A 14820-nucleotide genomic window follows, 5' to 3' on the forward strand; every position below is an offset into this window, starting at 1 on the left:
ATGTGGCAAAATATAACGAGCGTTCAAATAAAAACGTGGTCAAGTTGGTTCTGAAAATTTGGACGTAGGGCGTAGCATATAGCAAATGAACTTAAATGTCATCTGTCAAAGCGCTATATCGCCGCTATCAATTTGAATATTTTCGTTTTAAAAAGCGTTTAAAATGGTGTTTTCTCGAGAACAAAAAGTGTTTATCATAGAGTCCTACTTTAGACATGGACGCAAGATTGATGGAATATGGAAGTATTCTATTGAGGAATGTTTCATAGAATTTCAAAATCAATTTCCCGGCGTTGTTGAGTTCAAAATTTTTCAAAGTGCAGTTCAGCGTTGTGTTAATGTTTTTCGGGAAACGGGCAGTGTAACAAGAAAAGAAGGAAGCGGCCGACCTAAAAAGCGGACTGAAGAATTAAAAGAAAATGTCCAACAAATAATGAAATGCGCCAAGAACTTCTGTACGTGTTTTATCACAAATGGTGGGAGTATCAGTCGGTACCTGCCACACAGTGTTAAAAAAAGGTTTGCGTTTGTTCTCCTATTGTTTAACTTGTCAGCAAGAACTTCATGAAGTTGATTTTCCGCGACGGGCTGTATTTTGTGAATGGTTTTTAAACAACTACGGTGAACTTCATAATATCACCTTTTTTTCTGATGATGTCTGGTTTCATTTAAGTGGTTACGTAAACTCACAGAATATGAGAATGTGGTCTTCTGAAAAACCAGATAACTTTTTTGTCGAGGGCCCTCTACACGCTCAAAAAATTGGAGTTTGGTGTGCTCTCAATCGAAGGAGGATTTATGGACCTATTTTTTTTAATGGTACTCTTACTGCGCAAAGGTATAGAGAAGAAATTATCGCTCTTTTTGTTAACCAGCTGGAAGAAAACGAAATTACAAACTTTTACTTTCAACAAGATGGCGCAAGGGCACATACGGCAGGCGAGACAATGAATATGTTGAGGGAAGTTTTCCAAAATCGACTAATAAGTCTCAATGCTGAACATGAATTTCCACCGAGGTCATGTGATATTACGATATGTAATTTCTTTTTGTGGCCTTACCTTAAAAACACTATTTTTGAACTGCCTATTCCTGATTTAAACCATCTGCAGGCTCGACTTATAGACAAGATTCGTGAAATTAACAATATCCCGAGCATCTTAGAAAATGTCTTTAATTCTTTGAGGAACAGGTGTGAAAAGTGCTTGGAACAAGGAGGGGGACACTTTCAGCAGCTGCTTTAATTTATTGTTATAACAAGGAGGGGGACACTTTCCGCAGCTCCTTTAATTGTTTGTTATTGTTATCACGATTATTCTTTAAAATAAAGTTATATAGTCATTTTATTGAAACTGACAGCTGCTATACAGCTCGTTGAGAAATGAGGTTAAGTTGGTCGCTATAAGCTACTCCCTACGTCCAATGTGTCAGAGCCAACTTCAACCACGTTTTTATTTGAACGCTCGTTACAATAAATAAAGGGAAACTATGCAACAAATAAGTTAACAACAAAATCTAGAATAAATTACAAAATTTCTTTTGTTAGTTGTGTTATAAGAATAAAATAGTTTAATAGTTACCAACATGAGGTTTTAATGAAAAACAGTTTCACCACAATTCAATTTAGATAAAATTATAAACAAATTTAATAAACATTTAAAATTCCTATATTTATTGAAATGATTACATAATATTAAAATTAAGAAAAGATGTGGACTGTTAAACAGAAAACTAGACAATACAAAATTATTTAAACCGACAAAAATAAACCTGCTTTTTTAATAATTTTTTGCTCAAGATTTATTTGAATTGAAAACAATCTTATTGGGTTTAGGGAAATTTTGTAATTGGCAACTATATCACTAACTTTGCATGGCAGTAAATTTGAATTCTGGCAAAAATCTTTTTATATTTTTAAAACAAACCTATAAAATATAAATATTATTTAAGTTATTAATATCAGATTTTGTATTTAGATTATTTATCATAGTTGTCGGTTTTCCCTAAATACTTCGATACACGTCGATATATTTTCATGTCTGTATATGTTTTAAATGGTTCCCTTATTAAGAGAAGGTAATATTGAGATAACCGCATTGTAAAATCCCATTAAAGACAAATTGTCCATTATTTAGAAACATCTGCTATTCAGAAATGTCCCCAAAAGAGGTTTAACTATATTATTTTTTTTAGCTTAAACATGAAATATAATTAACGTCTCTCACCTTGGAATGTACGATGGCCAAGGTATCGACCCACACCCGCCATCCCCCGTACTCGTACTTTATAGCGTGGTGCAACAGCATTCTGAACAGGGAATAAACCATATCCGACAACTTCTGCTCCTCAGTATTCTTTGGGTGTATGTATGCCATGGCTATGAGCCATTCCTGCCAGACGGACATCTGTAACACCGTCCTTCGGTTCTCTCTGTTATTGTTGCAGAGCAACGTCATGTCCGATAAGAATAATTTCTTGACGTCCAATAATTGTTCCGTTTGCTTAGATTGCCTCACGAGAGTCGCCACCACCTTCAGTATCACTAAAAAGTAAACAGTTGAATAGTTTTAATATTTGACATTTAGCTGTCTCTGTTTACTCACTTGGATTCTCCAGCCTAAAGTGTGACTCTGGTTCGGGATGTCTAGTGTATAAAATCTGCTGGCTAATATGCTCGGTCATAATCTCGTATAAAACGTTATAAGTAGGCAACGATAAAGTGTCCTCGTTCAACAACAACCTCTCGGCTAACAAAGTATACAAATTGTGAGGGCTCATAACATCGTATTTCCTCTTATGAGTGCTGCGACTCAAGAAAAATCCAAGCAGTTTTAAAGCTTGCAGTCGAATCAACTGGCTTTCCGAAGCCAATAATTTGAATATCGTCCTCACGCCATATTTTGCATCAAAAGCCGGTACCATGGAGGACGGGTACTCGGACATGAGCGAGATAAGCATCTGGAGAACGTCGTGCAGGTTATCATCCTCGTGGATGGTGGTGAGGTAGTTTAAGATGCTTTGTAGCTCGTCGTCTTTCACTCCATTGCCGATCATGATCAGTTGTTTGAGAAAGAGCAGAATGTAGGAGCGGATGGCTAGGATATCTTTTTGAGCTGGTCTGGGTCCATCTAAAACAAAAACTGAAGAATTAATAGAATTATTTCAACAACCCAAATAATACTGTTTGTAATAAAGGTTATGTGAAATAAGGTTATGTTTGTTAATCTGTCAAAAATGCTCTCTTGACAGAAAAGTTAGCTTTGAATCAAACATAACCACATCTATTTTTGATACACCTGGAATTATATATTTCTGCCACTGTGGACATTATATTACACTTACCGATTCCCTTTGGCGATATCCCACTCTTAGATCTGGGGTTGATGACCCAATAGTAGTACTTCAAGGTATGCACGGTCTGTAAGACTGTCGACACTCTCCTGACGTTGGAGTAGATCTGTGTGTCAGATAGGAACTCCGTCGCCAGGTAAGAGTACAGCCTGGTCTGAACTGCGGCGGGAGTGTATATCCACAAAGCCGGGTTGAAGAGAACGTGGTCGAGCAGCTGCCAGGTCAAGAATGAAAAGCAAAACAACTAAATCAAGATGGTTCACACTGCCCCCCGTACTTACCCATTCACATGTCAGGTTAAAGAGAATTGAATAGCGGCGGATGGATATGGATATGGAATGTCTGGCAATTGTAGTAAGATGTACAATGTACAAGCACAAATATTTTAATCGATGGTGTTTATACAGGGTGTTATTAGAATAAATTTAGTGAAATATGCCTTGAAAGCAATTTGTTTTCTGCGATTATTCACTAGATGTCCTGGTTCTTAAGCACTTTGGACCACATACAATTGAGATGCTGGGGCAGCATTTTAATAATCTTTCACTGCTGTTGACTTTTTCGGTTATTTTTGAGATTTTGATAATATGTTATTTGAAAAATTTGCTTAGTTTAGTTCTGCTTAATATTCCAGGTCGGTTTAAAACACACATCTTACAAAACACCCTGTATTTTTTATAAGAAATTATATATAAAGACCTAAAAATTCTTTAGGTGCGATCTTAAATCTTAAGAACCACTGAAGTGCAAGAAAAACAGCTTCTAATAACACAAAAAAATGTTTTCATTGTTATTTCTGTTAGGTTTGTTAAAAGCAACAAGACACTTCCAAAGGAGGGTGTAAAACTTAAAGACTGCCAACCATATATTTACATTTGCTGGTAATAAAAAACAAATGACTGTGAGAGACAGAGAAACTAATGTTGGGAAATTGCCAAATGTTCCATAAACAATAAGCCATAAATGTATCTACAGAGCCGCTATTACGATAATTTTAGTCAAATGTATAAAGAACTGGATGAAGCGAAGGCCAAAATAATAAAAAATGTTCTTCAACATGCTTGGATAAGTACAAGTTTTAAAATACACAAATAAGCTTACAAATACACGTTTGGTACAGACATTATCGGATTATAGGTACAACAGTACATGGTTTTGGAATTAAAGGGAGGAATTCAAAATTTTTAATATTTGTTCACAAAATGAAATATTATAAAACACAATGTGTCTTTTTATATTTTTTTTTGGGATAAAGTAAAAGTTAAAGTGAAAAAACTATGAAACAAGCAACTTTTCACATTTCTATATACAAATGGTATTTATGTGGAATATATATTTTTAAATAGTCTACTTCACATTCAAATTGACACCACAAAAATGGATTCAAATTTCAAACTTGATTTTCACTCAAAGGATGTTAAGAAAAAATTTTAATTGAAATTTGAGTTTTCAACATGTACCAGGTGCGTAATTCGAGGGAAAGTTTTGAAATTTTTACAATAAATTTGGTGTGATTTAATTTAACTGTGTATCTCAATTAATAATAGAGATAGTGAAGTAAATGAAAAAAGAAATTGTTCAGGAAGATGGGGAACAGTTTGATTAAAGTAGAGATCTATTATTTGAACTGTCACACTTTACAGAACGTTTCAAATAAAGGAGAAAAAGCATTTTTATGCCCCAAAAAAATTTATAATTAAAAACTAACATAACCAGCTTAGCGGTTTGTAAAACGATTTTAAAATTCAAGTCCATTTTTAGTAGTGCTTTAATCTTGATGCAAACTACATTTCTCCTTGAAAGTTAAGGGTACACAACAAAATAAAATAAAATGGTGCCTTGTGCAACCGTTATAATTACTTGTGTGCATAATTCACAAAACAAACTTCCCTTTTTTAAATCCCAACGGTGCACTTTGCAGGCTCCAAAATTATACAACAAACACAGACACTGCACAACTAAACTGATTCTGCATATTTTGCAAACACACAAAATGGATGTGGATATAATAAACACGGAAATGTCAACATAGCAATAGTTTACATGCAAAATGTACAGCCTGTTTGAAAATAATGAAAAACAAACTCATTTCAGCCACACAAATAGGCGATCCAAACCCTGAAAAGTCTAGTTTTGAAATGAAATATTTACCATAGCAACATATAGATAAAAAACAGAATGTTAAAAAAAATGTATCGAACAAGAAAGCAAAGGAATAACACATTCTCATATCAAAGTTTCTTCAAATTAAATGACAAGCATGTAAAATAAAAATTTCAAAACACAAAACGAACTTTCGAAAATGATACAAAATAAAAGTTTGCCATTCGAGAACACTAGGTACATGCTTGTAAGTGTCGTGTTACAAACAATCACTTTCGACCTCACAAATACACTTACTTACAAAATTCATTACGTATTTGTATGCAACTTGACAATATTTGAGAGCATACCTGCTTGAGCAACAGCTCGCTATTGGCACTTAGACAAGTTACGAGATATTTTGTTAGGCTCAGGAACGAGCCTAGCACGTCGATGGTGAGGTGGTCCCTGGAGGAGCGCTGCAACATGAAGCTGATCACCAAGAAGCCGCGGTTCTGGATCATGTGCTGCTGCACTGTCTGCGAAGTCTCCACCAGTTCGCAGATAAATCCTAACAGTTTTGAGCTGGAAAATCGAAATTATAATTTAGCTTGCCAAAATTCAAAATTTTAATAAAACAAATTTTAGGTTCATTTTCCGATACGAAAATTTTGTTTCGAAATATGTCGGTAGATTTGCAGGTACATATTTGTAATATTAAGGTGGCCATATTCCTGGCCGAGAAATAGTGAAATTTCTGGCGTTTTTAGGTACTGAAATCTTTAAAAGTAAAACGTGTAGAACAAAAGTAAGCACAAAAATAAAATCCTTGATGTTTTGTTTATTCATTGTTACCATTTAAATTTACTCAAATAAAATAATAACTAAAAAAAAACCGTTTGTAAAACATGCGTTTGTTGTTACTCTAATCCCACATTTTAAGAATTATTTTCACGTACTTATAAATAAAAGTAAACAATTTTATATGTAGGACTAAGCAAGTAAATGTTATAAAAATATTTACATGTGGAATTATATATAAAAAAGTTAGTATTTTCGTAGATTTCAGTACCTAAAGCCTTGATGGTTTGATCGTTTTTTGCACCTATTTATTCGTTTTTTTTTGCACCTATTTTTTTTTGGTTTAGTGCGGCGTCTTTGAAAATACTCAGGTGGCATGACATAACATTCGTATTATTTGATAAGCTTTAGATTATTCAGTTATTAAATGTTTGAAATTATTTGTCTTTGCGGAAAACACTATTTAAAGAATATGGGGCCCTTAATGCAATTTGCTAATTCAAGCGCCAAACAGAAACTTATGTCTGCATAAAATTAGTTTAGGTCAGGTTAAGATTTTTTATACATCTACAACTAGAAATAAATTTGCGAGCTAAATATTCAAAAATATGTTTACCGGAAATTATACATTTCTAATTACATGTCTTTTATATTTTAGCAGGCAATATAATCTTCCAAATAGTGATAATTCTAGTGTTGTGTGCAGTATACATGTTATAATTAAAAAAAATTATTTTTTTGAAAACTAGATTCAACCGCACAAAACTAACTTGAGATTCATGTACAGAATCCTCGAAAATAGGGGGATAGGAAAAAATTCGTGCGTTTTACATACCATAATGTGGGGTCCCTCTTCACATCCGACGAACCCATAGATTCGTACGGCAAATCCAGTTGTGAAAACAAGGGAAACAACACCTGGATCCCGCCGACAGAATTTAACGTGCTATGGATGGAGTGTGTTATCACTGCTTTCACATCCTACACAAAGAGAAGGTGTTAGTACTTGTCCTTTATCAGGAAAGAGACGTATCTTAATTCTAGTTTGAAAAACTTTGAAAATTCCATTACCATCGGCCTACCAAATTTTAGGTATATTATTTGATGATAAAGTGATCCATCTGTTGTAGTTATTCAAAACCGTGCAATGCAATGCAACATTCGTCAACGTGTAAGTCTTAACAAGTCTGCTAGCAAACATGATTGAAATCAAATGGCGAAAAATTTCCAGATTCACCAGCAGATTCATTAAAGAGTAGACACTGGCTGGCAAATGTTGCAGTGTGTTAATCCAACGCAGTTTGAGATCAGCTGGATCGGTTAAATGGAAAGCCTTCACTAGATTTAACCTCAAAATGTCTGTAGATCTATTGTCAAAATGAATCAACAATAATGAATCAATCAACCAATCAATATTCTATGCCTAATGATTTTTTTTGCCTCTAATACATCACAACTGTTTAATGTTCCTCTATTAATAAAAGTTAAAGAATTTAACTTTAATATGCAAAATTAAGGAAGTTCAGTCTTGTTCACATTTGAGTAATTATTTTCACGGCGTAACATTAGAACGTATATAGTAAAATTATAAACTTACTTGCAACATGAGAGCATGGGGAGTGTGGACAAAGTAAGACATATTCCCCCTGGGCGCTGACTGCAGACACAGCTGAGTGTCGGTGGCCACTGGATTGTACATGAACACGATGGCGCTGGACAGCTTGCCGTCGTACAACACCTAGGGAGTAACAACAGCGTCATTAAATTGAGTTTCCAGATACCATTTATGACCAAGACATTTAACCGGGTCGTAGGGCCGTTCTTAAAGGACGGCAAAGTGGAAATCGGCGGGATTGTTGGGTAAATTATTCAGCAGGAGCTTGCTTTCTGAATGTCTGTTATGTATTCGATTCCGCATTTGTATTATCAACTCCAAAAATTATATATTTGTTTCTGCAGGAATCGGCGTCTAACTAGATATATTATAATATTTATAGTACAAAAATATTTTTAATTTAGAACGGCAACTTTTTAAGTTGGAGGAAACACTTGGTTTTACATCGAATACTTCGAAATATCTGAAATACATCGAAAAACGTCGAAAATTTTAAAGTATTCCGAAAAAACGTGGTAAAATAAGTTAAAGTACATCGAAACAGCATCAGAAAGTATTAAGACAATTTTGTGAATACCACAAAATGCGTCAAAGTAGCACTAAAAAATTCTTTCAATATACAAAAGTCTAAGACTAAAAGTGAACGACTTAAGGAGATCAAAAGACCAATGAACAGAGAGCAAAAGGTTATTTATCTTTGACATTATGGCACTGGACTTTGACCTCCGACCCTGACCTTTAGCCATGACCATCCATCTTTGACATTTAGTCTTTCAAGTATTCTCGAAGTAGGAAGGAAATATTTTGAAATATTCATGGTTTTTCCAAGTACTTAGTGTTTTTCGAGATATTTGGAAGTTTTCAGAAGTATTTCTCTAATGGTATTTTGTCATTTTTGATGTATTTTAAAAGCGTTTTAATACACATACATATTTTAATGTATTTCACAGTGGATTCGCAGATATTATCGCTTTCTAAAAACATTTGTACTTTGACCTTTGACAGCTGTTTTAATGTTCCTTTTTTTTTAAATCAAATTCTCAAAAAATTAGACAAATTTTAATGTATTCTGAAGCTGTTTTGATGCACACTGAAATTATTATTATTATAACCTAACTAAAACTTCGGAACCAAACCTATTGGCCTATTTACACAGTCAACGAAATTGATAAATATTTGGATGTACTGCTATCCATAACTATGGACTATGTAATATACTTAATATTTTCAATAAATTTATGAATGAAATAATGAAATAATAGTTGTGACAAAAAATGTACAGTTTTTGTATATGACAGTATCAATAAAGCTGCTGTTCTATTTTATCCCAATGAATTTCTTTGACCGTGTAAAATGGCATAAAGTAGGGAATTTATGTAATCCAAAATAATATGGACTAATATAATGTCTCAAAAAACCTCAAACATTTCAAACATTTCGAAATACTTTAAAATACATCAAAATACTTCGAGAATCCATAAACATGTCAAAGTACTTCGAAATTTATCAAAACGGACACGTAACTAAACTTTTAAAATTTGATGACCAGTGTGCAGTTGAACTATTTACTCCAAATGTACTGTTTTTTTCGAAATATTGAAATTACGTATGTGTTCAGGAGAATTAAAGAGCGTGATTTCATCGCTAATACTATATTCATGTACCTAAACGAGACTTACTAATTGAACATTGAAAATTAACAGTTATCCCATGCTGAGGGCTTTGAAACCTAACCTACGCCATGCTAGACTCCAGTCAGTAATTCGATGTAACAATGGCGGGGCATCATGTGTAATTATTTCGAAAACAGCTACACCCTTTAATAATGCAAACCGAAATAACAATGCGTGCGGATGAAATGCCAACTAGTAATTTGGCCCTGTATTCGGGCTAGGAATTGAATAACATTATCCTGTATGAGTGACTCAATTTAAAACTAATAGGACCTGCGGTAAAATGTAATTTAATGGGCCATTTAGAGCCATTCATGACCCTCAACAACTATCGCAAATGGAAATGTAAAGTTCGCAAGCCCTTGTAAGCTGAACTCCAAACTGCGTAAATACTTACTATATAATAAAATTTAGAATTCGCCAGAATATATATTTTTTTCATAACATACGTCGCTTTTTCGCTAATCCATTGGAAAAAGACAACCCAATGAAATACATTAACTAAAACAACTCGGATAACTAGAACTGGGATAAATATAATAAGAAATATCAATATATATTTCCGAAATAAATACTAAGTAGGGTAACAAAGTATTAATAAAAAATCATCCACAATAAAATAAGTACACAATTAAACGAAAAATCGTGCACAATTTACTGGTGCAAAATAATAACTTGGTATTAAAGCATTTCGTAAAACTGCCTACATCTCACTAACAACTAAAAAACGTGCTGGAAATAAAAATATGAAAAAATAAAATGCTTACGGAACGTGCATCTGACGCAGTCTGAGGCAGAGGCATGCTAGGAGCAGCTAATTGCTCAATGTCACTCACCCTTTTGTGATTGTCAGGTAAATTTATGTTACATTCGTTATCGAATCGGAACTGACTCTGAAAGCAGGAATATATATTAATCAATTGCATAATTCTCTCCAAAAACGTAAATATTTATTATTCGAAAATATTCGCCAAAAATGCTAGAAAGAAAAAAAGCTTTATAATAATTGTAAACCCCGAAAAATTTTCTGTATAATAAACATTCATTCGAAAGTGTAGCGAATTTATTGGAAAGTGTATTAAAATACGTTTTGTGGCAGTTATCCATTTGTTTAAGAAATGATGCAATTGTACCTACAATTAAATTTAGATAAAACCCACTTTTTTTACTATAAAATGTTTCCATTTCAGTGTAGCGGACTGTAGCGACTAGAATTAATTTAATGAACTTACTTTGTATCCAGGACCTAACCTATGCATTGCGCATATTTGGTGGGTGGTTAAGGCTTCGCTAAAAAGGTATATGGCTGACATTTGTCCACAAAACACTCTTTCTTCGTCTAATTCAGGTGTTGCTCCTATATAGCATTTATCGAAAACCTAAACAACAAAATATAAAAAATAATAAAATTGCCAACAATAAAATTTATTTCTTATATTTTCTTTTACTCTTAGATACAGGGGGTAACTCTAATGAGGATCACCTTTCTATGGAAACAAATATAAGTTCGTTATCTCATGTTCTTTATTTTTTTTTCATAATTTTCATTCCTCGTCGCTGGACAGACACGTATAACCACAAACAGCGGGCGCTAACCGCGTGTACATACCCAATTGAGAGCTACGTAATGCATTGTTTTCATTTCTTAACTTAATAGCGCAAGACTACCTACCATATTACAATTTGTAAACCGATAAACTGAAAATTAAAATAAATCTAACAAAATGAATAGGTCATTCTCATTTCTCCGAATTTGGGTTCACCGTTTGTTTTTTGCCCGCCTAGCACTCTGTTGTCATATCACATCAGGTGGATTGAAAGTATGTAGTTCACTAAAGTACGATGCTTAAAAAAGGTAAACACTTCATTAAAAACTGTAAATTCATCAGATTTTCAAATCAGCAAAAATAATTATTTTATTAAATTATTGACAACAAAAAAATATGATGACTTTAAAATAACACGTCGCAAAGTCAAAAGAAAGCAATATATTTCTACAAATTTATTTTCCATTGCAGTTTTGCTCTCTGCTAGTCCTTTAGTTTCATACAGTCGTAATTGGTTTAAAAAGTTAACAACCGGCAACACTGATAACGCGCACAAACCGTGTCCGGGAGCTGCCTGGTGACGGCGGCGGCATGGATAAAAGTTTACTTTTAAAGAGCGGCTCTACCATTTAATTTAAAAAAAAATTATTTCATCATCCACTTGTACATTATTTTATTTATATTTTTAAACAGGTTTTTTAATATTTAGCCAACTTTTTTTTACTCACGTCGTTCGTGGAAACGAACCAGGCCATTTCGGTGCTGGACGCCAGTTGCCCATTGACCAGGCATTTGATCTCGCTCTTCGTCCACCTGTTGTATATGTACACGACGGCCAGCATGTACCACTGAAATAGAACGGGACAAAGTCCAGATTAAACTCATTAAACGGGTAACCGTCACGATTTACCTTTCTCGGTTGGAATTCGTATTTGACGCAGTGCTGGAAGCCCTTTCCTTTAATCTTCATCGAGGTGAGCACTAGGCAATTCCCCACAAAATGAGCCGTGTATCCCACACCTTTGCTGGTTTTGAAGCTGCAAACGGACGAAATAATATCTGAGGTGTTTATTACCAAGGGATTACAAAGGGACGGTTTGTACTTGAACCCCACACGGAAATAAATGTTATGGTTATTTATTCTAATTTTATTATTTCATTATTTTATCTGTTCCCACTATAGTAGACCATTAATACATTGTTTTTAAGGAGATAAGTGGATTTTGCCGTAGAAGTGGAAGTTAATTTGGACAACGGGAGATAAGTGACGTAACTTACCTAAATAGGGAAAAAAGCGATTTTGAGATACATATTTTATGAACAAATAAATAGAAATACTTGAAGAACATTACATTTTATTAAATATTATGAATGAATATTTATAGTAATTATATAATTATTACATTTAGTAACATTTATAAAATCTGGATAATTATTCCCCTCGCGTTTACTAATTGTCACATTTTTCTCAAAATGATTTGACCATTCCATTTCAGTCACCGGAGGCTCAATATTATTTGACTGATCCATTAAAACGGCATGATGCAACTAGAACCTGGAGTTGAAGTGTCATTGTAAAGAATCCTGTTGCCTATTTCATTTTTGTTACTTAAACTGTCAAGCAACATAACTATCTGCAATTGTGGCTGATTTCCACCCACCATGTTTCTTGATTGCTAATACGTCAACTCCTGTATTAGCCAGTATTGCCGATGTTCTTCGGAATAAATGACCTGTATATGCTCTAGGATGTTCTAATTTTAAAACTGTACAATCTTATTAGGAATCATAGAAAGGGTATTCTTGCCGACTGGTTGGTTGTAACATCTACCTGCTTGACATCGCATAAAAAAGCGTGAAATTTCAGTTTTAATTTTCAATCTAATCTTGATATATTTATTGAGAATTTCTAGGTGAGAACAAAACCCAGACGAGAAATAATTGTAAACGTAGGTACGTGACATGTCATTTTTAAAATCTGGAATACAATAATGTCATCGAAATTTTTTAAACTGACGTTGTCCAAAGTAAGTTTGCATAATTCATCAGAATGGCATGCTCCAGCAATGCCTAAGACCGTCACTACCTTCATTAGCAAATATGTGTTATCGGGTGTCTGAACGAGAAAATTGTTGACTTGTTCTCTTGTAAAAACGTTTGATTTTTTAGGTGTATAGCCGTATTATATATATTCTTACATTTCAAAAATGCTCTCAGCTTGGGGTATTTTGATATATCCACGTTCTCTTCTATGAAAATAGTTGACTTAATAATTGAGCATTCACTCCACACACTCGCCGATGACTTTAAAGTTCTTGACTTCTCCACGAAATATGCTAGAAGTGCCATTTCAGCATTTGCTGCACTTTCTATTTGAAAATCAGTCATTTAGAAATAATAATTCAAAACCAGCAAAATTGCAACTTTTATGTAGCTTCCCTTATAAACACCTTAGAAACAACAAAATCCAATCAACCAAGGCAACATTGCAAGATTTCGAGTAATGTCAAAATGGGATTAAGATTAAGGGATTAAGAAATGTCAAAAAATAAAACCTAATCTTTATTTCATGAACTATAAAGAACTGTGGGAGCAGATAAAATATTGTACACCACGCAGTAGTTAAGTATAATTTACCAGTCTCGAACACTATCGTCAGGCCTCGCTCCGCTCGGGCGCAAAATCGTCCTCGACTGGTAAATATAAATAATACTTACCTCCTTTATAGTGTAAATAACTAATTCTAACTTTGTTATATTCAGGATATATAATTTTACTAATGAAACACTGTAATCAAATAACCTTAGAGCCGCATAAGTATTGACAGAACTATAATTAATCGTGTTTATTAATTAAAAGGTACAATACATTACAAGTGCATTAACGATTTGATGGAAAAGCAGATACATCGGTTTTGACGCATCCAAACGAACTGCATTTCAATGCATATTGTATGTTTGCAGTGATATTTACATGGAATTCGAAAGCAATCGCATTTATGTTTGAACAGAAAATATGGTAAAAATATTATTGAAATAAAAATGTTTAAACTGACATGGCCAGAAAAAATTGAAAATGAAACAAGGATAATGATAAGATTGATGAAGTAAATAAGAAACAATTATGATGACAGTGATTGATGACAAAACAAAGTTTAAGCCTGTATAAAATAACTTCGATATAAATCAGATCCAAACAACAAAATCATGATCTAATACTGAAGCTTATCCTCCTGAAAACAGTCATAAAAAGGAATTGATTTATTTCAACTTACCAATACAAATAAGGTTTCTCCCTTTCTATATTTACAGAATTTATGGGATCTAAACGAAACCACGTCGTGAATGTGAATCCATTTTCATATGGCCACTTCGCTAAAGGTGGTAATACTACTGCCTGTAAATAAAAATGTGTTAAATCGCCCGTTATTGATTGTTCTTTGTTAATTATTTATATTTGGAAACTTTCACCTTACTTGTATTAAGCTAATTCAAATCAAATCTAAGAATTTCTCTAAAATGGTATGTTAAAGAAATAGACACTTTTTGATATTTGTATTGGTCAGCCATGCACGAACGAATAAATCCGACGGATTTAACGCGCATATCAATCGCGTTGCATATCAAGTAGCGTATCATATGCATTGAGTTATACCAAAATTACGATTGTGACGGTTAAAAACTGTGGAATAAATTATAATAGTGATAATTCCTATGCAGATCTAAATTTGCAGATATGAGAAACGATAAAT

At 33.5% G+C, this 14820-nt stretch overlaps 1 protein-coding gene across 1 annotated transcript in view; it reads right to left on the reverse strand.

The window, feature by feature from the left end:
• The window catches only part of LOC108914826 (neurobeachin), a 265755-nt gene that overhangs the window by 246421 nt on the left and 4514 nt on the right, over nucleotides 1-14820 (reverse strand). Inside the window, exons 4-14 of the mRNA XM_023455027.1 lie at nucleotides 14344-14465; nucleotides 11980-12106; nucleotides 11798-11917; nucleotides 10755-10901; nucleotides 10290-10415; nucleotides 7832-7972; nucleotides 7070-7215; nucleotides 5805-6018; nucleotides 3343-3565; nucleotides 2604-3140; nucleotides 2226-2542 (exon numbers count right to left, since the gene is read on the reverse strand). Coding sequence (XP_023310795.1) covers nucleotides 2226-2542; nucleotides 2604-3140; nucleotides 3343-3565; nucleotides 5805-6018; nucleotides 7070-7215; nucleotides 7832-7972; nucleotides 10290-10415; nucleotides 10755-10901; nucleotides 11798-11917; nucleotides 11980-12106; nucleotides 14344-14465 — 2220 coding nt within the window. The remainder of the gene's footprint in view (nucleotides 1-2225; nucleotides 2543-2603; nucleotides 3141-3342; nucleotides 3566-5804; nucleotides 6019-7069; nucleotides 7216-7831; nucleotides 7973-10289; nucleotides 10416-10754; nucleotides 10902-11797; nucleotides 11918-11979; nucleotides 12107-14343; nucleotides 14466-14820) is intronic.

The sequence above is a fragment of the Anoplophora glabripennis genome, unplaced genomic scaffold (genome assembly GCF_000390285.2).
Source record: "Anoplophora glabripennis isolate ALB-LARVAE unplaced genomic scaffold, Agla_2.0 scaffold503, whole genome shotgun sequence".
Lineage (NCBI taxonomy): Eukaryota > Metazoa > Arthropoda > Insecta > Coleoptera > Cerambycidae > Anoplophora > Anoplophora glabripennis.